At 39.2% G+C, this 25990-nt stretch overlaps 1 protein-coding gene across 1 annotated transcript in view; it reads left to right on the forward strand.

The window, feature by feature from the left end:
* TANC2 (tetratricopeptide repeat, ankyrin repeat and coiled-coil containing 2) overlaps positions 1 to 25990 on the forward strand; it is a 435526-nt gene that overhangs the window by 359452 nt on the left and 50084 nt on the right. The window contains exons 13-14 of the mRNA XM_063080666.1: positions 3516 to 3682; positions 7275 to 7882. Of these exons, the coding sequence (XP_062936736.1) occupies positions 3516 to 3682; positions 7275 to 7882 (775 nt within the window). The remainder of the gene's footprint in view (positions 1 to 3515; positions 3683 to 7274; positions 7883 to 25990) is intronic.

Below are 25990 nucleotides of genomic sequence, written 5' to 3' on the forward strand. Positions count from 1 at the left end.
AATTCTTATTTGTCTCAGGCACCCAGGTAGAATCTTAGAATGGGACTGCTAAAGGAAGACAGTTCAAGTATTTTGTTAAGAATACAGTAAGTAGAGGCAGAGGAGAATTCCTTGAGTGTATATTTATAAGTGATTAAAAACAAGGGTTAAAGGGCTTGAGAAATCTTTCAGTGACTTCTCAGCTAGAGCACTGGCTCCTAAACACCAGTTTATTTAAAGTTTTCCATTCATTCATGACAAAATAAGAAAATAGAAACAGCCTAGAATTTTTGTGGATGTCAATATAATGTAGCTTTACATTGTAATATGTATACATTACATATATGTAATGGTTAGATAATGTTTCTCCTACTTTATTTAGTGTTAAAATATTTTTTATTCTATGAAATAATGGTTATAGGGGGTGGTAGTTGTACTTTAAATGTTCTTACATGGCAAAATATGAAGTAGCAATCCTTTGTGGGTCCTTATTTTTTTTAAATTTCATTTATAAAATCCTTTAAAAGCTTCTGAGTTTTAGTATTATTTAAATAATGTGCAGCAGCTTGAAAATGAACATGCAAAAGCATTGTGTATAGCTGATTGCATTTGAAAGGCAAAGTCTAAAGATTATAAAGGTCTCACCTCTTAAATTTATAATTAAGAAACCTTATCACTTAGCAAAGGACAAGAAATTATTTTAGGAATAGTTCTCATTGTTTTACAATATTAGTAACATTAGGACATTTTTTCCACTTATTGTTCTGAATCCTAAAAAATGTGGTAGCTTTAGATAAATATGTCATCCTTGCTTAACAGATGAAATATTTGTTGACACCTCGTATCACCTGCTTTAATAGGTGACTTGTAAGTAATTCTTTCAAAGGATGGAAATCTCAAAAAAAAAAAAAAGCCAGGATTTAGAAGAATATAAGTATCTTGATGGGGAGGACAAATATTCCCTTTTTAATTTTTATTTATTTTATTTTTTAATTTTATTTTATTTTGTCACTATACAATGTGGTTGATTATTGTGTCCCATCACCAAAACCTCCCTCCCTCCTCCCTCTCCCCACTCCCTCCCAACAATGTCCTTTCTGTTCACTTGTGTATCAACTTCAAGGAATTGTAATTGTTGTGTCTTCTTCCCCCTCCCCCCTGTTATTTGTGTATTTATTTATTTATTTTTAGCTCCCACAAATAAGTGAGAACATGTGATATTTCTCTTTCTGTGCCTGCCTCGTTTCACTTAATATAATTCTCTCTTGGTCCATCCATGTTGTTGCAAATAGCAGTATTTCATTCGTTTTTATAGCTGAGTAGTATTCCATTGTGTAGATGTACCACATTTTCCATATCCACTCATCTGATGATGGACACAAATATTCCCTTTTTGAAGAAAAAAGAAATGACATACTGTCTACTTTACTCGTGGATGAATAATATAATCTATTGGGAATTTATGCAAATGAAATTTTAATTTTATTAGCAAATGAATTATTTAATTCATTAAAATGACTAGATCATAATTTAGAGCACATTTTTTATCTCTATGCTTGAGATGTTTGAGGTGTTTTTCCCCAAGAAAATCTCAACAGATGCATTATCTGTCAATCAGCCTTTTTCTCCACTTAAAGATCATGGGTTTCCTATGAAGAAACCTGGGTGAAGTTAAAGGAGGTATAACTGAAGGGGGGGACAGTGGTATGCTGGTAAATTTTTAACAGTCACCTGTGGAAGGAGGGCTGATTTGTAAAATTTGCCCATTTCTGTATTCCCGCCATAGCCAGTTTCAGGCTACCAGCTGTTTAACAGCGCTCTTTAGAGTACTGCAGTGGGCTCTCCTGCGCCAGTGTGGGTGACTCCAGCACGCCACTGGGTGGGACGAGGTGATGGTGCTCAGCCAGGCAGGACACAAGTAGAAAATTTCTTTGTGGAAGTTACAGATGCAATTAAGCTTAAGGGAGGTAGAGTCCTCAAAATCAAGAACATAACAGCCCCCAGTTGTCTGGGTAAATCCCAGTTAGTTCCAAGGAACACCTCTCTCTCCCTTAATTCTTTGGACTCCCTGAAGGAATTTTGTGTTTTCTTAGTGCTACATCATCTAGAAAGCCATTTCACTAATAATCATTGTTAATAGTTAGAGCTAGAATCCATAGTTCATTTCTCTTCCTAAAAAGTTGACAGATGAAAGTAATGTTTAAAACTCTTTCTAATTTGAGAACTGACTTGTAGTATTTAGGATATTGAAATTAAGTTTCTTTATACAAAGCTTGTATTTTAGTGGGAAAATATAAAGGCTTATTAATCATTGCTAAAGAGCTGTGTTGTTTCCAATGTGAAACCAAAATAGCATGTACAGTTTTAGTTGGTCTTCACTCTTTTAAAGGCAGGAAGAGCCAATCTTCTACAGAAGTCCACAGACTTTTTCTTCTGTCCCAGCTTCATCTTTTTCCTTCTCAGATAAAAACTATTACTCACTTCAGTCATCCAGTGATTTCTTGCCTTCTTCCCTCTGAGTTTCTCCCTTCAGAACCTATAAGGCCCTACTAATAACACTTGTTATTCACAATTCATTTCTACTAAAATATTCACTCAATCTGGGGATTTTTAAATTTTTCAGTGTTGTTTAAGAATCAATAAGAATTTAGTGAGAACAAAATCCAGAAATCTCACCAAGCCTCCTTCTTCAGCCTAATCCGAAAATCCTTGTCAGTTTAGGACTGTGTAGAGTCCAGGGTGGAACTGGGCACAAACATAGCAGGTATTTGTCTTTCCTGCTTGACTCCTCCTCCCCAGGGAGATCACACACGGGACTGGTGTCATTGAGGCTGCTTTAGGTGTAGTCTAGGAAGCTGCTGGGATCTTGGGATCTAGCCTGCCTGTTCAGGTCCGTGTATTGACTGGGATTCCTTTTCTCTGTTCCTCCATCCCTTCCTTCCCACTATATATTCACCTGTAGTACCATATATTACTTTAGACTTTAAATTTGACCTTTGTTGGGAAATTCCCAAAAGAACAGGTGATACTGTTCTCTTTAATGCTATCAGAAGAAAACAGAACACATTCTATTTAGCTTTTTCATGTGTGAGAGAAATAAATTTCCATGTGCAAATTCATTTTTTTTAAAGAATATTGATTTCATTATTTATCCATATACAACAAATCAAACATGGAAGTAATGAATTGTAGCATTAAATTTAAAAATCCACAAGTCCATGGTCATGTGCAAATTCTTATGACCCTAATGCTCAGGGTGTCTCACAACTGATAGTATGAGGATATATGAGGATTTATGAAAATGAGGATACATATACTCATATATGTGACAAAAGCTTTCACACCTGGTGAAAAACAAAATGAGTTCACAAAATGAATTATTCTATGTCTGTAGTAAATTATGTACCCTGAGCATTCAGTAAACACGACAGGCCTTTTCTAATATTTTTTTCCAAACAGATATGTGATCAAAGACCCAGTAAGAACATCCTTTTCCACTTGGTAATTATTAAGTAATTTGTTTCTTTCTATCTCAGAGAGAAAAATCCCAGATGAAGATTTCATCATTTTAATTGATGGATTAAATGAAGCAGAATTTCACAAACCGGATTATGGGGATACAATTGTATCATTTCTGAGTAAAATGATTGGAAAATTTCCTTCTTGGCTCAAACTAATTGTAACAGTTAGGACCAGTTTACAGGTATGTGTTTGTTTGCTTTTGAACCATAAATTATTTCCCTTGGAAAGGGCTTAAACTGAAAAAGTCATAGGTCCTAGTTCCTTTAGTGGTGACTCTTTCTAAACCTCTACCGTATCCCAGAGTGTTAGCAAGAATAATTCTGAAAGAATTATTTGTGTATTTTGAGAACAAGAGCATCTAGTGACTTCTTGCCCTCTTACCTCTGATTTCTTCCCTTCAGAACCTGTAAGGTCCTACTAACTAATCACATTTACTTGTTATTTGCAATTTATTTATACTAAATGTTCATTCAACCTGGGGATTTTTACATCTAGAGAGAGATTCTCTGTATGTGACTCTCAGATTTCCATTCCCATTGCTCTGGATAAGATTTGATAAAATGTCCCTCGAAATAGCATGACAAGAAAGTCTATTTTTCTAGATTTTGTCTTGAGGACAGCAGTGCAAAGAAAATCCCTAACACTTTGGCTTTTGTTTTACATTTTTTGTCATATAATACTATGCAAAATCTACTTCAATCTGCAGTCTAGAGTCATATTTCGTGGTTCCTCCATCTGTTTCTACTAGAACAATTTTTCTGTAGCATGAAGGTGGCCTTTCTTCTGTATATGCCCTCCTGTAACAAATATTGGCAATAGTAGGGCTTTAGATTAAATTTACTACAACTGGGAGATGAGTTTTGTTTTGTTTTGTTTTGTTTAATTACCTTCCCTGCTCACTCACTTAACCACTTAATGGCCTAGAGGAAGGACCAGGAATGTGGAACTGAGCCTGTAAAAATATGTGGCCTGAGGACAAATGACTTCACCTTCCCCACCATTCTCATTGTAACTGAGTTGGTATCTCCCATTCTTTACACATTCACACTTGCTTTGGAACAGTGTTTCTAAACCTTTTTTTAAAAAACCATCCCTTCTTTTGATGAATATTAAAATCTCATACATTATACACCAATCCCACTATTTTGATGCAACCCCTTTGTAATAATTACTAATGCACAGAATATAGTCTGTGCATTAAGTCCCTCCTTTTCCACTCTCCCAGGCACTTGGTATTATTCTTCTATATTGACAAATTAGGTTTACTGCCTTCCATGATCAGAAACTGTATTTCTAATCCTGACCACCACCTTACCGATGTTTATTATTGATCTCAAAGTAATTTGAATTAAAGAATGTGGGTGAGTCAACATAAATACATCTTTACAACTGAAAATTATATAACCTACCATTATTGGTCAGTAGCTTTGTTGTTCAACATGAAGGATGAATAGAAGAAACCTCCAAGAACACAATCACTGACTACTCTTACTAAATGTATGCTTGAGAGATGTTATCTTGATACATATTTTTACATAATGCCATGTGCAACTTCAAAGGAAATTTTAAATATGTCTGGGCAGAGCAAATGACTTTTAAGTTTTCAGTTATGTCAAAAAACTGAAAAAGTACTACACATATTAATCTACAAAGTCCAAATTTCAGTGTCTTCATGAATAGAGACCTACAGTAACTTTCCAGATATTTTTTTCACGTCAACTGAGAATTTTAAAAAATTTTCTTCTTTCAGCTCTGACAGTGAAATAATGTCATAAAAAATAATAATTTTTTAGAAAATGAACCCTCATATTTGGTCATTCATTATTTCCATAAACATTTCTTACAAACTTAGAGTATGTCAGGCACTGTTCTAGGGGTTGGGGATTCAACAATCAACAAAGCAGACAGTATCCCTGCCTTCATAGAGCTTACATTCTAGTAAGGAACACAAACAATAAATAAATACATACTTAAACATATACTAAAATTACAGGTAGTATTAGGTGCTATGAAGAAAAATAAAATAGAGTAAAGAGATAAATGGAGATGGTAGGTTAGATAGGAAAGGCCTCTCCAAAGAGCATTATGAAGGGATGAGATCTGATCTACCTTTTTTAAATGTCTTGCTGGCTGTGCAGTTAATAAAATGTATCTAGAAAACATTAGAATAAATGGATCTAGAATGGAAGCAGAAGTACAAGTGGAAGGTGGTGGTGGCTTAGACTAGAGTGATGACAGTAGAGACCATGTGAAGTGGGCGTATTTGGACTATATTTTGAAGAAGAGTCAAAAGGACTTGATAATGAGCTGAATGTGGGTGTGAGCTAGAGAGAAGATTCAAGAATGAATCCTGGGCTTTTGATGAGCAAATGGGTGACTGCTGGCTTGAGAAAAAGAGAAAGATCACAGATACCTTCTAGGTTTTGGTGGTAGGGCCCATGGAAGGCCATTTATTGACATGGGGAAGATATTGTGGTGAGGGACAGAATTCAGTAGTTTTGATTTGGTCATATTAAGTTTGTCTATGAAACATCCACTGTAAATGTTGAGTAGGCGGAAATATAAGATGGAAACTCAGTGGAGATGACTAAACTAGAGATGTAAAGTTAGGCGTCATCCTTATATAGATGATATTTAGAACGATGGGACTAAGCAAATTGTTTTAGGGAGTGAGAATGACTAGAGAAGAGAAGAGATTAGAGACCTGATCCCTGAGTGGGCAGGAAAATGAAAGAGGAGCCAGCAGAAAAGGCTAGATAAGAATAACCAATTTCCTAAGGGGAAAATGAGGGGACCGTGCTGTTGAAGTAGGCTGCAGAAAGTGACTCCAAAAAGTGCAGAAAGGTGTGATCAACTGTGTCAGACACTGCTGAGGGGTTGAGAAAGATGAGAGCTGAAACTTGATTTTTGGATTTGGCAAGGTGAAGGTTACTGATAACCTTGAGAAGAACCATTTCAGTCAAGTGGTGGCCTTGAAGCTTGATTGCAACAAATGGAAGAGAGAACAGGAAGGGAGGAATTAGAAATACCGAGCAGAGAAAACTTTTCTGTGAAGTTTTGCTAAAAATGAGAATGGAGATACAGGGCAGTAGCTGGAGGAAGGAATATGGGGTATGTGTCTGTGTGATCCAGCCAAGAAGAAGAAAATTATGTAGGAGAGTGGGTACTCACAGGAGCAAAGTCCATAAGTAGATAAGAAAGGATGGAATCCAGTGCATGAGTCACCACAAAGCCCTGTCATCTTCCCCCAGTGTAATTTCCAAGCACATCACCAAGCTTCCTACTGTTAGAAATGTTCCATTTGGCTGAGGCATATCCAGAAGGCCTGTGTTAAAATGTAGTTGTTTTATTAGGAGGGTTAGAAAGCCACGTTTTTATATGGCATTCTTTGAAATCTTATACATTTCTCTTACTGAATTGTACTTTGGCATTATGCCATGGTTTACACTAAGAAAAATTACAACAAAAGAGTTGTACAGTACTCTGTTTTCTATTTATTTTAGGAGTGTTGTTTAGAATATTGACCATGAAATCATTCCCAAAGTACCCTTTGTGAAGACCTATAAAACTTTTTCTTAAGTCTCAATATTAGGAAAAGTTGTGTCCCTCTTATGCAATAATTTGTTTTAATCTGTGGATACTAATACTTGATCATGTTTTCCTCTTTGACCACTCAGAAGTTCAGAATAAATTTGTGGACCTCACAGTTTATCACAAGAGTTAGGGGAAACTGAAGGCCTTTCTGTCTTTCTCTCTCTCTCCATCTGTTTTAGGAAATTACCAAGCTGCTGCCTTTCCATAGGATTTTTTTGGATCGACTAGAAGAGAATGAAGCCATAGACCAGGACCTGCAGGCTTACATCCTGCACCGGATACACAGCAGCTCAGAGATCCAGAATAACATTTCACTTAATGGCAAAATGGACAATACCACATTTGGCAAACTCAGTTCTCATCTCAAGACCCTCAGTCAAGGGTCCTATCTATACCTGAAACTCACATTTGACCTCATAGAGAAAGGCTATCTAGTGTTAAAGAGCTCTAGCTACAAAGTAGTTCCTGTTTCACTCTCGGAGGTTTATTTACTCCAGTGCAATATGAAGTTCCCAACCCAGTCTTCCTTTGACCGGGTGATGCCTCTCCTCAATGTGGCAGTGGCCTCTCTCCACCCACTGACTGATGAGCATATCTTCCAGGCCATCAATGCTGGTAGCATTGAAGGCACACTAGAATGGGAGGATTTTCAGCAGAGAATGGAGAACCTCTCCATGTTCCTAATCAAGCGCAGAGACATGACTCGTATGTTTGTACATCCTTCTTTTCGAGAATGGCTTATCTGGAGAGAAGAAGGAGAGAAAACCAAATTTCTCTGTGATCCCAGGTAAGACATAGATCTGTGATAAGCAATTTTGAGCCTACTTTGTATTTATTGCATGGAACATGGGTATTGAAAGTAGTGAGAAGCATTCTTCATTGAACGTTTCACATAGAGGAGACATCATCTCTGTTTCTTCTCAAGGCAAGACTATCATGAGGTTAACTAATTTAAATTTCTCACAGTGTTATTTCCTTAAGACTCAACATCTGCATAGATATGTAGAAAGCCTCCCTACAAACCTGTGTTTTCCTAAATAATTTTCACTGACCCCACTGGCTATAATTAATTTAGCTATTTAGCAGACTTCTTCAATATTCTTCAGATATAAAGAAAGAATTAATGTATTGTTTATCTCTTTGACTTAGAGCAGAATCATTTAAAAAACTTTATTGCCCTTTCAAAAGCCTTACCATCATTAAAGTCACCAGTGACTAACCTCATTAAAGTCCAGCCAGTGCTAAGATTTATACTGGAAAATAGAAACTCATAGCTGAAACAGACTTGAAGAGATCAGCTGGTAGCAACTCTGCCTTTGGGTAAATCAGGAGTTACTGTCCCCATTTTGCTATACAGGCCTTAAGATGCTGAATCACTTGCACAGAGTTGTAAAATTAATAGGTGGAAGAAGGGATGGCAAATACATGGTATATACTACTGCTTCCCAATCCTGCACCCATGACAGACATCACTGATTTACCCTAGCACTATTTCCCATTGAGCTTGACACTGACCTGAGAACCTTTCTCAACTCAACAAACCAGACTAGATATGAAACTGTTTCCCTTTCTACTGGGTAGAGCCTAGTTCCTGGGCATTCTAGTGGGGTGTGCTTTCTACTCCTCCACACTTTCCTTTTAAAAGAATTATTCCTTTAATAAAGGAATAATATATTATTTTCAAAAATAATGTTTTTAAAACCATGTGTTTTCAAAAGTATGTATATTGCTGATACCCTGGAAACAAAGAAGACACCAACAACTTAGCAGGCAAATGCAGAGCTTTTCTGGCTCAAAAAGAAGATAGGCCAGATTTGACTGTGCCTCACACTGTGACTCATCAGAGAGACCAAAACTCTCTGAACAAGCCGGAGTTTTATTACCCCTGTGACTGTGTTTTTTACCAGGCCTTATTGGAGACAACTGTGCTTGTGGGCATGCTGCTCAGCGTACTCAGTGCTGGTTCATTAGAAAATTAGTTCCAGATTCTGATGAAGATATTAACCAGGCAGTAGACTCTGTGGTACTCTCCCTGAGAGGGAAACTTTTTATTTTATTTATTTTTTATTTTTTTTGTCTTTTTCGTGACCGGTACTCAGGCAGTGAATGCACCGGCCATTCCTATATAGGATCCGAACCCGCGGCGGAAGCGTCGCTGCGCTCCCAGCGCTGCACTCTCCCGAGTGCACCACAGGCTCGGCCCAGAGGGAAACGTTTTAAAAGAAACGTGCTGTAGTGGAAAGAACATCAACTTTTGAGTCAGATTACCTGCATATGAATCCTACCTATTCTAGAAACTATGACCCTTAGAAAAAGTTACATAATGTTTCTGAGACTCAGTTTTCTTATCCATGTAAAAGCAATAATGCCTTCTTCGTAGAATCAGTGAGAATTAAGTGAGGCCGTGCAGTATAATGCCTAGAATAGTACAGAGCACAAAGAAAGTGTTCAGGGTATGTTCTTTTTCCTTCCCTCCCTTCGCAGTAATAGACCTTTCAGGTGTACCTTAACTAAATCCTGTGGATAATGAGATCGTCAACAACAGTCTTCCGCTATTAGCATTTTGGGGCATAATATTTAAAAAAAAAAAAAAGCTGAGTCTGAATCTCTTCTATGAATTGTGTGGCATTCTCAAAAGGATTTTATTATAAATCCTGCTAGTACTGCTGCTGTTGCTTAATACATAAAGCTGGCAGCTACATATTTAAGAAAAAGAGACTAATCTAGAATTGCCTGATAAACACTTAAGATCAGTTCCCAGAGAAACTTTGCTAGCTGACCTGCTGTCCCATCCTGTCTCAGAGAATTGAAAGCTGAGGCCCAAGACAGCCAGACTGCTGCTGAATTAACAGTATTCTTACAACAGATGAAATCCTCAGGGAGCTCCCAAAGGAGAAAATATGCAGCCATATCATGGCTATATAGACTTGCCTTCTCAACGTTGTTTACCATGGCTATACAGGCTTTCCTTCTGAATATTGTTTATTAAGTAGGAGCATTGCAGCAACAGACTGATGCACTGAGACAACGAGAACAAACACTTCGAACTTCAAATGCTGTATATAGTCTGCCCCCTGGTGATTGAATAACATGGCTCCTGAGAGATCATCATATTCACTTAATGGCAGAGACTAAAACGGTAAACAGGATGAGGAGTTATCAAACAAACTTTCTTAGATTTTATTTCAGTAGGAATTCAGCCTCCTCTCCAGCACTGGCTAGCACCAGCCTTGTTACTAAAGTATTGATCTCAGAGCTTGAGTCTCCCTGGGTCAGTGAGATGGAAATTCACTAAGAATTTAATGATATTGGCAAAGCCCATGTATCTCTGTGTAAGGAGAGTTCTCAGAAGCAGCACAACATCCTTTTCTCTTATAGTCCACTTTCCTGGGCTTTCAACACTCAGTTGTTCATCCTGAACTTGTCGACCTTATTAGAGAATTAGACAAAGATGAGAATATTCTACTGATGCAAAAAAGTAGTTGATCTTCATCAGAAATAGGCCACCCAAGAAGGTAGCTTCTGCCTGAGCTAAAGAGTCAGTAATCTGAGGATGGTGCTAGAAAAGGAGACACCAGAGCTAGAGGCCAGTGCTAAAAGCTGAGCTTGAGTTGTCTTTATTTTGAATATCAGACTGCCTATTGCCTCAGAATCTGGGCAGAGAATTGATATACCAGAGAGAATGACTTAATGTCGCATAGACAAATAATTGTCACAGGAAGAAATAAGTTATAGATAATGTCTTGGTTCGTAACAGGGTAGGAGGGTGTGTGTGTGTGTGTGTGTGTGTGTGTGTGTGTGTGTGTGTGTGTGTGTGTGTGTGTGTGTGTGTGTGTGTGTGTGTGTGTGTGTGTGTGTGTGTGTGTGTGTGTGTGTGTGTGTGTGTGTGTGTGTGTGTGTGTGTGTATCAACTATAAGCAAAGTGTCACTGAAAAATCTTTTATGATATCAAAACTTCTAAGATTTTGGATTTGCATTCTAGATGAAAATATGCCCCTTGAAGCACTCAAAAACCTTAGACCTCACCACCTAATTCTGCTGTCTGGTTCCCCGCTATTCATCACTGTTATACTTCTGTCATACTCTGAACTTAATCTGTCCCATGTTTTATTCCCTTGGGCACTGAGATGTCACTAATCTAATAAACTAACCCCTGCTCTTATGCTAATAATAGGGAGGTAGAAAACCCATTTGAGGCAACTTGTGCGTTTTAAATAGGGCATTTGAGAGAAGTCTTTACCAGCCTTTGTTTCTAGTGACTTTGATAGTCAAAATTTGAGGCTGATGGAGTAGACAATTGGGGGCAAACAGCCTTGTGGTGCTGTCCAATTACTGCTTAATATTTCTACATAGCTTTACACTTCCCTTGAATAAATCTCCACTCTTTTTTCTGTTTCCTTCCCTTGTTATTTAGCCTCCCCTTTCCTAGGAACAGCTCTCAGCTTAGCATATATATATTAGAAGACTCAGCTGCCTTATTTTTAAATGTTTGAATAAAACACAGGAAGCTTGTTGTGAACTTTCTATGCGTATTGAGCTGATAACTTAATAAGATTGTGATAATGGAAACCTAATTTAGTTTGACCTGATTTCTTCAAACTAAGAGTCGCAAATTTTATGGTGAGTGGAAAAGGGGAGAAAGCTACACAAATCCTACCTATTCCTATGTGGATAGTTGAATACTTACTTGATTCTTTATGAGCAGAGTTGATTGTTTTTAACAAATGATTTGTTGAAGTTTTTCCTAATTTATCTGACCATGTTAGCGAATTATACATTGGAGATCTAATCCTCCAAAATCCGTGCCACAGAGCAAGGTGTCAAAGAAGAAGTAGTTTGTCTAAGGAAAAAAAGAGGGCTTCCTCCCCAAAATGAAAGTTAACTGTGGAGTTTCAAGATGGCGGCAGCTGCGGCGGCTGGCGCGGAGTAGCTGAGGTGGAAAAGGTGGCCACTGGGCCTCAGGCAGCCGGGAAACTTGTGGACCTTCCTCTGGCCATCTCTTAAGGGAGGACTGCTGCTGCTGGCCGGTCGTGGGGGCTCAACGCCACTTTGCCCCCGGCAGGAGAGGCTGCCTCATTTACAGGCAACAGCTTTGAAGTGTGGAGCAGGAAAAGAACTGATTCTTAGCTGCAAAAGTAAGTCTTGAAACAGGGAACACGGCGCCAGGGCTGCTGTGGATGCAGCCAGGATCCCGGAGGCTGGGGCCGCGCTGAAGGCGGCCAGCTGCCCTATCCAGGATTCGAGGTTTCAGGCCGGCATTAAAGAAGACTCCTGGGAGCGCCCGAGCGGCGCCGCGACTGAACAGCCCGAGGCGGCAGCGCCGAGAACACGGAAGGCAACAAACCAGAGACAGAGCGAGCGCCCGACCTGGCACAGCACTGTGAGTGATCCCTGGCAGAGCTCTGTTCGGGGGGTGGATGCCCACGCGGCTCCCCGACTGCACCACCAGGCCACTCACTGCCCCGGTGCTGCCTCCATTTTCCCAGGTGCGGGCAGCTCCGCCCTGCTCGGCCATCACTGAGCCCATTTGCTTGGCCTGGCGCGGGGCTTTCCGGACCCTGCGGGCCGACCTCCTCTCCCACTCCCTCCACGGTTCTCTGGCAGGGCTGGGGGTGTGGGGCGTCCCGACCAGTTTTGGGAGGGCTAGGAAGTACGGGCGGGCCGACTGTCACTCCGCCACACCCTGGACTCCGCCCCGGTAAACTTCCTGTTACTGGGAGGCAGATACCATCTCTGCAACCACCAGTTTGGAAAAAAGCCTAACGAATTTCTGGTTGGGAATAGTGTGGTAGGAGAGTTCCCAGGTCCGCTTGAACCTGCCGGAGAGCAGGCTGCAGGCGGGCACTAGACTCGGTTTATACCGGGGGGATACAAAGGTGAACAAGACCCGAGAAAGATCTACACAGTGCTACAAAGGCACCCAGAGAGACCGGTCGTCTGTGCCTAGCAGAAACCTGGTAGACTTCCTGGGCGAGGCGGTGCTGAGCAGGGTCTTGAAGGCCCAGCTGATAGACGAGGGGTGCAGAAGACACACCCCAGCCCAGCACAGTGTGCACAGAGGGGGGAGACGTGCGGCCAGGGAGGCGGAGACTCGACAGAAACCACACACCCGGTGGGGTCGCCACTGCACGATCTAACAGCCTGGGCCAGAGCACACGGAACGGGGAGAAGTCCTGTACAGAAAGTGAAAGCTCAACAGAGATCACACACCCTGTGGTACGTGATCCACCAGCCCAGCAGAGTACAAGCTGACCAGAAAGGTGGATCCCCGGAGAAGCCCAAGACCCGAGGCAACCACACACACAAGACACTAGAGGCCAACTGAGCAGTCACGGCGGGAGCCATACCAAATTGGCAACCACAGCAACATCCTAGTTAGTCATTAGTCTTAAACCGGTGGACTGTGAAACCCCCTGCCACAATGAATAAACACCAAAAAAAAGACACCAGAAATACAAAAAATCAAGAAAGTACACCACCAAAAGTTAATAAATCTCATACTCTAGATCCTATAGAACAAGAAGCCCTTGAAATAACTGACAAGGAATTTCGAGTGATAATTCTAAGGAAACTGAATGAGATACAAGAAAACTCAGCTAGACATCATGATGAAATGAGGAAAAGTATACAGGATCTGAAAGAGGAAATATACAAGGAAATCAATGTCCTGAAAAAAAATGTAGCAGAACTTGCTGAACTGAAGAAGTTATTCAGCGAAATAAAAAACACAACGGAGAGTTTAACCAGCAGGCTTGTCGAAGTTGAAGAGAGAACCTCTGAACTTGAAGATGGGCTGTTTGAAATAACACAAGCAGACAAAAAGAAAGAAAAAAGAATCAAGGACATGGAAGAAAATCTGAGAGAGATATCAGACAACCTCAAGCGCTCAAATATCCGAGTCATGGGTATTCCAGAAGGGGAGGAAAATGGAGATTCCATTGAAAACATATTCAACAAAATAGTGGCAGAAAACTTCCCAGGTATAGGAAAAATCACAGATCTTCAGATCCAGGAAGCTCAACGATCTCCAAACGTATTCAACCCAAAAAGGCCTTCTCCAAGACATGTCATAGTCAAATTGGCAAAACTCAGAGACAAAGAGAGAATCTTAAAAGCTGCAAGAGAGAAGCGTCAAATCACCTATAAGGGAGCCCCAATCAGGTTAACATCAGACTTTTCATCACAAACCCTAAAAGCTAGAAAGGAATGGGATGATATTTTCAAAATACTAAAAGACAAAGATTGCCAGCCAAGAATACTCTACCCTGCAAGGCTATCCTTCCGAAATGAGGGGCAAATAGTATATTTCTCAGACAAACAAAAACTGCGGGAGTTCACTACCACAAGACCACCCTTACAAGAAATCCTCAAGGGAGTACTGGGTTTGGTTCCTGAAAAATAACTACCACTGCCATAAAAACCTAAGAAAAATCTAAACCCGCTAGTACAATAAAAATGGCATTAATGAAGAGAAAACAAGCTAACAAAAACACTATCTACAACCTAAGGAACCAACAAACAAAGAAACCAAACAGTAAATCAGAAAGCAAGGAACAAAAGACACCTAAGACAACCAAACAACCAATAAAATGCTAAGAATAAATCAACACCTTTCAATAACAACTCTTAATGTTAAAGGCTTAAATTCCCCAATTAAAAGACACAGACTGGCTGACTGGATCAAAAAGCAGGACCCAACTATATGCTGCCTACAAGAGACCCACCTCACCCATAAAGATTCACACAGACTAAGAGTGAAAGGATGGAAAAAGATTTACCATGCAAACAGAAAAGAAAAACGAGCTGGAGTGGCTATTCTTATATCTGACAAAATAGACTTTAAACTAAAAACCATAAAAAGAGACAATGAGGGACACTACTTAATGATAAAAGGACTGATCCATCAAGAAGACATAACAATCATAAATATGTACGCACCCAATGTTGGAGCAGCCAGATTTATAAAACAAACTCTATTAGACCTAAAGAAGGAAATAGACACTAATACCATAATAGCAGGGGACCTGAACACTCCACTGTCAATATTAGACAGATCATCTAGGCAAAGAATCAGTAGAGAAACACAAGATCTAAACAAGACTCTAGACCAATTGGAATTGGCAGATATCTACAGAACATTCCACCCAACAACCTCAGAATATTCATTCTTCTCATCAGCACATGGATCATTCTCCAAGATAGATCACATATTAGGTCACAAATCAAGTCTCAATAAATTCAAAAAAATTGGAATTATCCCATGTATCTTCTCAGACCACAATGGATTAAAACTAGAAATTAATAACAAACAAAACTCTGGAAACTATACAAACACATGGAAATTAAACAGCATTCTACTTAATGACATATGGGTCCAAGAAGAAATCAAGCAGGAAATCAAAAAGTTTATTGAAACTAATGAAAACAATGATACATCATACCAAAACCTGTGGGATACTGCAAAAGCAGTATTGAGGGGAAAATTTATTGCATTAAATGCTCACTTCAGAAGAATGGAAAGATGGCAAGTGAACAACCTAACACTTCACCTTAAAGAACTAGAAAAACAAGAACAATCCAATCCTAAAGTTAGCAGACGGAAAGAAATCATTAAGATCAGAGCAGAACTTAATGAAATTGAAAACCAAAAAACAATTCAAAAGATCAACGAATCAAAAAGTTGGTTTTTTGAAAAGATAAATAAAATTGACAAACCATTAGCATGGCTAACAAAAAAAAGAAGAGAGAAGACTCAAATAACAAAAATTAGAAATGAAAAAGGCGATATTACAACTGATTCATCTGAAATACAAGGAATCATTCGAGACTACTATAAACAACTATACGCCAACAAATTTGAAAATCTGGAGGAAATGGATAAATTTCTGGACACACAAAAGCTCCCAAAACTGAACCGTGAAGACGTAGAAAATTTGAACAGACCAATAACAATAAAGGAGATTGAAGCTGTTATCAGAAGGCTCCCAACAAAGAAAAGCCCAGGACCAGATGGATTCACAGCAGAATTTTACCAAACATTCAAAGAGGAATTGACACCGATTCTTTACAAACTATTCCAAAAGATTGAAACGGACGCAAATCTCCCAAACTCATTCTATGAAGCAAACATCATCCTGATACCAAAACCAGGTAAAGATATAACCAAAAAAGAAAACTACAGGCCGATATCCTTGATGAATATAGATGCAAAAATCCTCACTAAAATACTAGCAAACAGAATACAGCAACACATACGAAAAATTATTCATCACGATCAAGTGGGATTCATCCCAGGGATGCAAGGTTGGTTCAACATACGCAAATCAATAAATGTGATACACCATATTAATAAACTCAAACACAAGGACCATATGATCATCTCTATAGATGCTGAAAAAGCATTTGATAAAGTTCAGCACTCATTCATGACAAAGACCCTCTATAAGTTAGGTATAGAGGGAAAGTATCTCAACATAATTAAAGCCATATATGCCAAACCCACTGCCAATATCATCCTGAATGGGGAAAAGCTGAAAGCTTTTCCTTTAAGAACAGGAACTAGACAAGGATGCCCACTCTCACCACTCCTATTCAACATAATGTTGGAAGTACTAGCCAGAGCAATCAGAGAAGAGAAGGAAATAAAGGGCATCCAGATTGGAAAAGATGAAGTCAAACTGTCTCTGTTTGCAGATGACATGATCCTATATATCGAACAGCCTAAAACCTCTACAAAAAAACTGTTGGAATTGATAAATGATTTCAGCACAGTAGCAGGATACAAAATCAACACACAAAAATCAGTAGCATTTCTTTTCTCCAATAGTGAACATGCAGAAGGAGAAATCAAGAAAGCCTGCCCATTTACAATAGCCACCAAAAAAATAAAATACTTAGGAATTGAGTTAACCAAGGAGGTGAAAAATCTCTATAATGAGAACTACAAACCACTGCTGAGAGAAATTAGAGAGGATACAAGAAGATGGAAAGATATCCCATGCTCTTGGATTGGAAGAATCAACATAGTGAAAATGTCCATACTACCCAAAGTGATATACAAATTCAATGCAATCCCCATCAAAATTCCAAAGACATTTTTCTCAGAAATGGAAAAAACTATTCAGACATTTATATGGAACAATAAAAGACCACGCATAGCCAAAGCAATGCTGAGCAAAAAAAATAAAGCTGGAGGCATAACACTACCTGACTTTAAGCTATACTACAAAGCTATAATAACCAAAACAGTATGGTACTGGCATAAAAACAGACACACTGACCAATGGAATAGAATAGAGAATCCAGAAATCAACCCTCACACTTACTGCCATCTGATCTTTGACAAAGGCACCAAGCCTATTCACTGGGGAAGGGACTGCCTCTTCAGCAAGTGGTGCTGGGATAACTGGATATCGATATGCAGGAGAATGAAACTAGATCCATACCTCTCACCGTATACTAAAATCAACTCAAAATGGATTAAGGATTTAAATATACACCCTGAGACAATAAAACTTCTTAAAGAAAACATAGGGGAAACACTTCAGGAAATAGGACTGGGCACAGACTTCATGAATACGACCCCAAAAGCACGGGCAACCAAAGGAAAAATAAACAAATGGGATTATATCAAACTAAAAAGCTTCTGCACAGCAAAAGAAACAATTAAAAGAGTTAAAAGACAACCAACAGAGTGGGAGAAAATATTTGCAAAATATACATCTGACAAAGGATTAATATCCAGAATATATAAGGAACTCAAACAACTTTACAAGAAGAAAACAAGCAACCCAATTAAAAAATGGGCAAAAGAGCTAAGTAGGCATTTCTCTAAGGAAGATATCCAAATGGCCAACAGACATATGAAAAAATGCTCAACATCACTCAGCATCCGGGAAATGCAAATCAAAACCACATTGAGATACCATCTAACCCCAGTTAGGATGGCTAAAATCCAAAAGACTATGAACGATAAATGCTGGCGAGGCTGCGGAGAAAAAGGAACTCTCATACATTGTTGGTGGGACTGCAAAATGGTGCAGCCTCTATGGAAAATGGTATGGAGGTTACTTAAACAATTGCAAATAGATCTACCATACGACCCAGCCATCCCACTGTTGGGAATATACCCAGAGGAATGGAAATCATCAAGTCGAAGGTATACCTGTTCCCCAATGTTCATCGCAGCACTCTTTACAATAGCCAAGAGTTGGAACCAGCCCAAATGCCCATCATCAGATGAGTGGATACGGAAAATGTGGTACATCTACACAATGGAATACTACTCAGCTATAAAAACGAATGAAATACTCCCATTTGCAACAACATGGATGGACCTCGAGAGAATTATATTAAGTGAAACAAGTCAGGCACAGAAAGAGAAATACCACATGTTCTCACTTATTGGTGGGAGCTAAAAATTAATACATAAATTCACACACACACATACACACATACACACACAAACCGGGGGGGGGGGGGAAGAAGATATAACAACCACAATTATTTGAAGTTGATACAACAAGCAAACAGAAAGGACATTGTTGGGGGGGAGGGGGGGAGGGAGAAGGGAGGAAGGTTTTGGTGATGGGGAGCAATAATCAGCTACAATGTATATCGACAAAATAAAATTTAAAAAAAAAAAAAGTTAACTGTGCCGGGCCCATGCAGCCTGGCTTCTTGTGCAATACATGGGTCTGAAATGACTACAGAAGGACGAGTTACAGTTGGTGGTGATTTTGATTTTTAATCCAAACGTAAGCCTCCAGCAAGATGGTACTCAACTATACCCTCACTGAAGCACAAACTCAAGGTCACTGCTCCTGATAGCCATTGCAGGCTCCCACAACAAACCCTTGAATTGGGGGATGAGTTCTGCTTTCTAAAAGCATTAGGAGAGAATTCAAAAAAGTGACAAAACATGGGAAGAAAAAAGGGGCTCTTGGAATTCGGCCCTTAGGAGGTTTGCAAGAGTTAAAGCAAAGAGAAGGGAAGTGCACCAGACATCTTTTACTAACACTTGACTATTAGTAGATGACCCTACCTCCTTGGAAATATTAGCTCTCTAATCTCTTTTCAGGGTCTGGATCTGCTTCACTTCTTGTTCTTTTCTATAACTAAGGCAGAATCAATCTTCTGATGTCATGGTTTGGATGTGTGATTTCCAGGGAGAGATTTCATTGATCTGTAATGTTATTGGGGATTTATCTAATTTGCCAATGAATATTTTTTCCTTATTATCTAATCTAGTTTCTAACCCCTGTTGGCATCAAGAATAAATCTGATACTCAGATCTGAAGTATTACTCTAGTAACCCAAGGTCATGGTTTTGTGATCTGATTCAAGGGAGAAATTACTTGGAGTCTAATGCATATTTTGGAATATGTCCAGTTTGCCAGTGCGTGAATATCCTTCAGCTTTACAAATTTGCTTCCTCTCAGCATAAATCATGGAATCTACGCCTATTAGTCAAATAGGCAAACTGCTCCCATCTTTAACACTGTCAAGCCGTCAGAAGATGGGCCTCCACAACATTTTTTTCCTTTTCCAAATCCAAAATGAAGTTTGAAAAAAGCTTGTAATCAGAATTCTTCCCCAAACCCAGTTAAAACTGAGAAGTACTTATTCTTACTGTCATTAAAAACTCATGAGAAATTTGCTAAGTCAATATATATACAGAGAAATAGTATGTATATTATATACTTATGCTGAGAGAGAGAGCATCATTTTATGACTCGGCAAGCATAAATGCTTAGCATTTAGTCATTCGTGAAACATTTACAGAAGAGCCAACTAATGAAAACACGGTGTGTGTATATATATAGAGAGAGAGAGAGATAATATCATAAGAAGATATATATATATATATCAGATATATCTTCTATATTGTTTTATTTTGCTACAAGAAGGTACTACTGCTTTATATGTTTAAATATACATATATAGCTTTTTTTAACGTGGGTATGTTCGGTACAGCAAATACCAGATAAAGTAGCTTTATCTAAAATGAGGAGGAGGTGGGGCAGGTGATTAAGGGAAATTTTTGGTATTGACAGTAGCATAGGAAATAGAGGCTAACTTGTCCTATTAATGAGTCTCTGAAGCAACTCTGCTGAATCAAAAGATAAGATTCCCATAGGTTTTTCTAGGTTGTTGGACCAAGATTAATGGCACAGCAACCAGAAGGCGTTATCTCCAGCATAGCGGGACGTGACAGCACATTTTCTTTTTTGTGAGTAGAGCAATTCACTCAGCCATCTCTAGAGACTTTCAAAAGCAGATAGATCTCCACATTTCGTAAAATCAACACTAATAGCCTTCTATCTATCCTCGAGACCATAAGAACCTACAGCTGAGAGACGCGTATTTACTGTAGCCATCAGCATATGCAGCTGGTTCTACCATCCAGATTTTACTTGCAAGTATCCATTTATTTCCATCTCTACTGACCACACCCTGGACTCTTACATGGATTACTTTAGCGTCCTAATTTTTCTCCCCTCTTGCCCTCATCCAGTCCATTCTCCACCAGTAGCCAGAATGATTTTTTAGAAACACAAATCAGACCATGTAACCATCTCTGAAAATCCTTCAATGGCTTCTTCTTGTGATTAGAATAAAATCAAAGCCAGATTCTTCAAAGCCCTGTATTTATAGAGATTGCTTCTTCCTACCTTTCTAAATTGAGCTCATTCATTCTCCCTCTCATTTTCTGCCGGTTCCTAGAACTTGCACTTTACCACCTCTGGGCCTTTCACTTAACAGTTCCCTCCATCTGGAGCTCACTTTCCCTGGCTCCTCACATAGCAAGATCTCTCACTTCTCCTTCAGATTTCAGTTTAAATGTCACCTCCTCAGAGAAACTTCTACTTGTCACCTTATCTAAGTAAGTCTTTCCTGGTTTTTAGTCTTAATAATAGCAACCTTTTTACTGTCTTTCTAATAGTTATCATAATTTATTATATGTGAATACTTGTTTATTGTCCACTTTCCTCTTTAGAATATGAATGAGCCCAGTAAGGACAAGCACCTTTTCTTACTCTGTTTATCTTCTTACTATTTTCATCTTACCTTTGTCTTCCTAGTGATTAGAGTGCCTGGCACACAGTAAGCACACAGTAAATATTTTTTTAATGATGAATTAATGAGTGAACAAAGGAATAAGTGGTACTAATTTTTAGTTTGCAACTTAAAATATTTGAGAAACTCTTCTCACACTCAACAGTGCCTTCTGTTCACCATGTTACCTCCTGCCGTGCCTCAGACCTAAGTGAAGACAGGGATTTCAGCAAGCATTCAATGAACATTTGTTAAGTAATACTTTCAAGGCTGTGTATTAAGCACTGCAGGGGATACAAATATAAGTAAGATAAATCTATCTACTGGGATTTATAGGTTAGTTGTTTTAACAGACACATTTATAACTAGCTATAATTCAAGGCAAAGTGCTGTGCTAGAGATAAAATAAAGAGCTGAGGGGCAAGGAAGAGGAAGAGAGGAGTGATAAATCTTCCTGTGCCTACTGTTGGTCTTTCAAAGTATGACAAATCAGTGGAGTCATACATGGAGCCCTGCCAACTGCCTGAACACTTCGTTGTTGGGGCCGGGAAGAAGTGTTCATTTTCTTAGGGCCAGTAATGCATTAGTGGAACAGAAAGGCATTAGGAAAATGTGAGGCAGAGTGGGAGACAGCAAATCCCTATCCAGATTCTATGTTTACAAAGAAATAATGCTCTTCTACTCATTTCTGCAAAGGTACATCTTGGACATACTTTATTTATAGTCTGCTACTTATAGTCTACTTTCATCAGGTCCTTACATTTCCATAGTGAATATGAAATGGCAGCACAAGGTGACTAGAAATATATTTTGAACTCAGCTTCCGTGAGAAAGCCGTGAGAAGAATATGCCAAAGCAGTTACTGACCGATAAGCTAATGATGGAAGAAAGAATTTTTGCAAAGTCATGTGGGTATCATTTGCTGAGAGTGGGTAGCAGCAACAGACTGCAAGGCGGCACCACCAAAGTTTAACTGTGGGCAGAGTTTTTAAGATGAGGCTGGCCGGCTAGCTCAGGTGGTTACAGTGCAGCCTTACAACACGAAGGTCATGGGTTTGGATCCCCGTACTGGCCAGACACAGGGGAAAAAAATTTTTTTTTTATGATGAGAGGTGAAGAAGATCAGGATTGTCGATCTGTTCTCACTATTTGAGTCATAGTCACACTCATGTCACATTTTAACAGTGGCAAATTGAGAAGTGAATTGGAAAGTGGATCTCGAAGTCTGTGTTGCTCTTCCTCACAACTGCTTAGCTTTATTTACATTCATGAAATATTTATTGAACTCTTCTACACTAACAGCAATGCTAACTGCTAGAGAAGCTTAGGTGAAGAAAACACCACTGACACTAAAGCCGTTCCCTCTAAAAGGAAGTCAGCAACCATCCGCAGTACCATAGTACAGAGTACCATAGGAACCTAGACAAAGAGGAAATACTTTATAGGAGAGGGGACACACAAGTTCAGCCTTGAAGGGTCAACTAAATTCCAGTAAGCAGCATAGGAGGGGGAGAGCACTGTAGGGAGAGAAGAAAAGGTAATGGCAGGAGCAAAAGCAAGGAGGAATGTGAAGGTATGAAGTGCCTTTGGGGAATTGTGAGCAGCTATGATGAGAGAATAAGATGCATGGTCAGAAAGAGAGAATGATAGTTGTCACGGGGACGAAAGCCTTGAATGCCACGTTCAATACTTTACACTTTATTCTGTAGGTGGTAGGGCGCCTCTGTAACTTTTTGAGGAGGAGAAAACAATGATCAGATAACTGATGATGTGAAAGATAGCTCTGACAAGTAGTGTATGAAAAAGACGGGTTGAAAAAGAGGAGAGACTGCAGGATGGGATACTAGTTATGAGGTTTATAGCAATATTTTAGTTGAGAAATGCTAAGACCAATAATGTGAGAATAGAATGCAGAGTGTAAAAGGCACATTTTGAAGATACTCAAAAGCACTTGGTCTTTTTTTGTGTGTATGGAAGGTAATGATAGAAGGGTCAAAAATGACTTCAGAATTTATCTTGAATGATGGAGGGTAGTGATGCTGCTAACCACCACAGAACTTTCTGAATGGAGGAGAGGTTCTAGCATGAGCAGAGGGAAGAGGGAGAAAAGGCTTATGGGGAGAAGGTGAGTTGTACTTGGACATTTTCGTAATGAATTGCCTCCAAGGAAAGGTGCACAGAATATATTTAAGAATGTGACTTTGGAAAATAGGCAAAGAGAAAGCTCAGGGCCTGAGGTTATGGCTTTGTGAGTTACCTGCACATAACTGACATTGGAAGCCATAGGACTAAATAGGATCAACCAAGTGAAGAATATAAAGTAGGAAATTTAAAAGCATGAAAATGGGATACTTTAAATGCTAGAAGAAAATGATGAGCCAAATAATAATGTTAAAGGGTAATTAGAGCTAGAAGGAGAAACAGAGAAAGTAAGGTCACAGAAGTCAAAGGAGAAGGCAGTTTCAAGGAGAGGATGCTCGCCAGTATCTTGTATTGCAAGAGGGTAGAGGTTAAGAAGCCATTTGCAGCTTTTTGCCAGAATGCTTTGAGTAGAGTGGTTGGTAACAGAAGTCATATTCCATACATTAAAAACTAAATGTGAAGTGTAAAAGTGAATACCACTAACATAGACTGTATATACTCCCAAAATTTTAGCACTGAAGAAAAGGGAAGACTTGACCATGTTTGTAGACATTGTGGAATAAGCAAATAAAGAGTAAGAGACTGAACATAGAAGAGAGAAGCAAAGAATGAAGAGGTCTAGAAGCCTGGCTGTCAGAAGGGCAACTTAAGATCCCTTCTTACCCCGAGATGTGAATGGATATACTAACCAAAACAAACCTTTTTGAACTTCTAGGAACCCCTTGTATCTTTTTAGTTCCTGTACTCCTATTTCTACTTGGGCTCAGGAGCTACAGAAAATACTAAGGGCCCAGCTAAGAGACACCTTTGTCCTCTTACAACTGGCAGGTAGTGAGATGGAGACAAGGAGTCTCAGCAAAAGAACTAACTTCTTCATGTTCTGGACAATGATTACCTGGTAGTATCATCTGGATTTCTCAGAGGAACTAGCCTTGCTGAAAATGTCATTTGGAAACAAGCTGAAATTATTGTACCTTACCACAACATTGTTGAAGCAGAATCTATGAAAACAGAAGAGGGGAAGGAGTCCCTATGCTTTGCAACAGTAATAAGTCGTTTTCTATCCCCACTAGCCATCCAGTGTTGAGCCCTCCCTATTCCTGACAGCTGTCGCTTATTCCCAACCAATATGACATAATTTTTTAAATTCACAATACAGATCATCCAGTGAGTTAGTTTTTTGCAAATGCACACACCCCTAGTAGCACAAGAGAAGCACCCATTTAAAGCAACTTTCCTCTTTCACCTTTAGTTAATGGCAGGCTGTGGTAGGGAATCTGTTAATGATGCCACGGCTTGAGTACTTTCAATTAGCTGTCTTGGGAATGTAAAAAATTATATCATATTAGTTGGGATAAGCTACAGTTGTTAGGAATAGGGAGGGTTCAATACTGGATAGAAAATGACATTACTGTCACAAAGTAAAGGGGACTCCTCCTTTTCTGTTTTCATAGAGTCTGCTTCAGCAATGTTGTAGTAAGGTACAGTAAGTTCAGCTTATTTCCAAATGTCTGATTTATGAGAATAATATGTTTTAGTTTCTGCTTATTTCCACTGACATTGAGATGAGTACTTCCTCAGTCCTTCCTCCTACTCTTTCTCTATCCTTCTATCCATCCCTCTGTTATCAATCCCTAAAGAAACTGATTTTTTTGGTAATGCTAACTACTGAAACAAATAAACCTTAAAACCTAAGTTGTTTATCACAATAGAAATTTATTTTTCACTCCCATGAAGTCCACAGGCACACTGTTAGAAGGTCTGCTCTGTGTAGCCATTCAGGGACCCAGGTGATGGCAGCTCTGCCGTCTTTAACATACTGCTTCTGAGGGCTCCTGTGTGATGTCATCAGCTGGCAAATGGAGGAAGACAAGCAAAGTGGAGAAGCAGAAGATTTTTCTGGGCTGGGTCTGAAATGAGGAATATCATTTCTGTCCACATATCATTAACCAGAACTCAGTCACATGACCCCACTTGAATGCAAGGTCCCTGGCAAGATAGCCACTTCCCAACAACTCTTGACTGTGGAAGGAGAGTGCAACCCTTTGTAGGCAGCTAGCCACCTCTGCCCCATAATTCTAATCTCACTAGTTCTCCCTAAATAGTTCCTCACATACACCTCTATAATAAAAAGACATTCCACAGCAGCACATATTATTTTGGCCCAAATGGTAGGATAGATTAAGATAGCCTTTAGATTGTAAGCAATTCCTTGCCAACTGGCCATAACTTTACCACTTGTCACATCTGAGCATCACACAGAATATCAAAGCACTTCCGTGTTGTTTCTCCGGAACTCTGAAGTGTGGTATATGGAGTTTGTGAGTTAATAAAAGCTATGTGACTACACATGACTGACTATGACTAGAACAATGAGAAAACATCCATGCTAGAAATACTCTAGTCTATTTGTTAGCATGTTTCATTACTACAAATAGAAACTTTGACTAGCTGTCTCCCTGGTGTGCTAAGTGAAAATCTGTTAGAAAAACAAAGTACCATTGTATATTTTGTGTAAAACAAATGTTATCCAACTTCCAAACTGTTAAATGGGAAGGAGGGAGTGATTCTTGCTTGAGAAAGGGTTTTTCTCTAAATGACTCCATAGCTCTGAGCTCTTGGAAAATAGGAAAAGGGTCATCAAGTGACAGTAGCTCCTCACTGCCTTGTAACCCATAGTTGTCCAAAGGTGCGT

This window comes from Cynocephalus volans, chromosome 16, assembly GCF_027409185.1.
Source record: "Cynocephalus volans isolate mCynVol1 chromosome 16, mCynVol1.pri, whole genome shotgun sequence".
Lineage (NCBI taxonomy): Eukaryota > Metazoa > Chordata > Mammalia > Dermoptera > Cynocephalidae > Cynocephalus > Cynocephalus volans.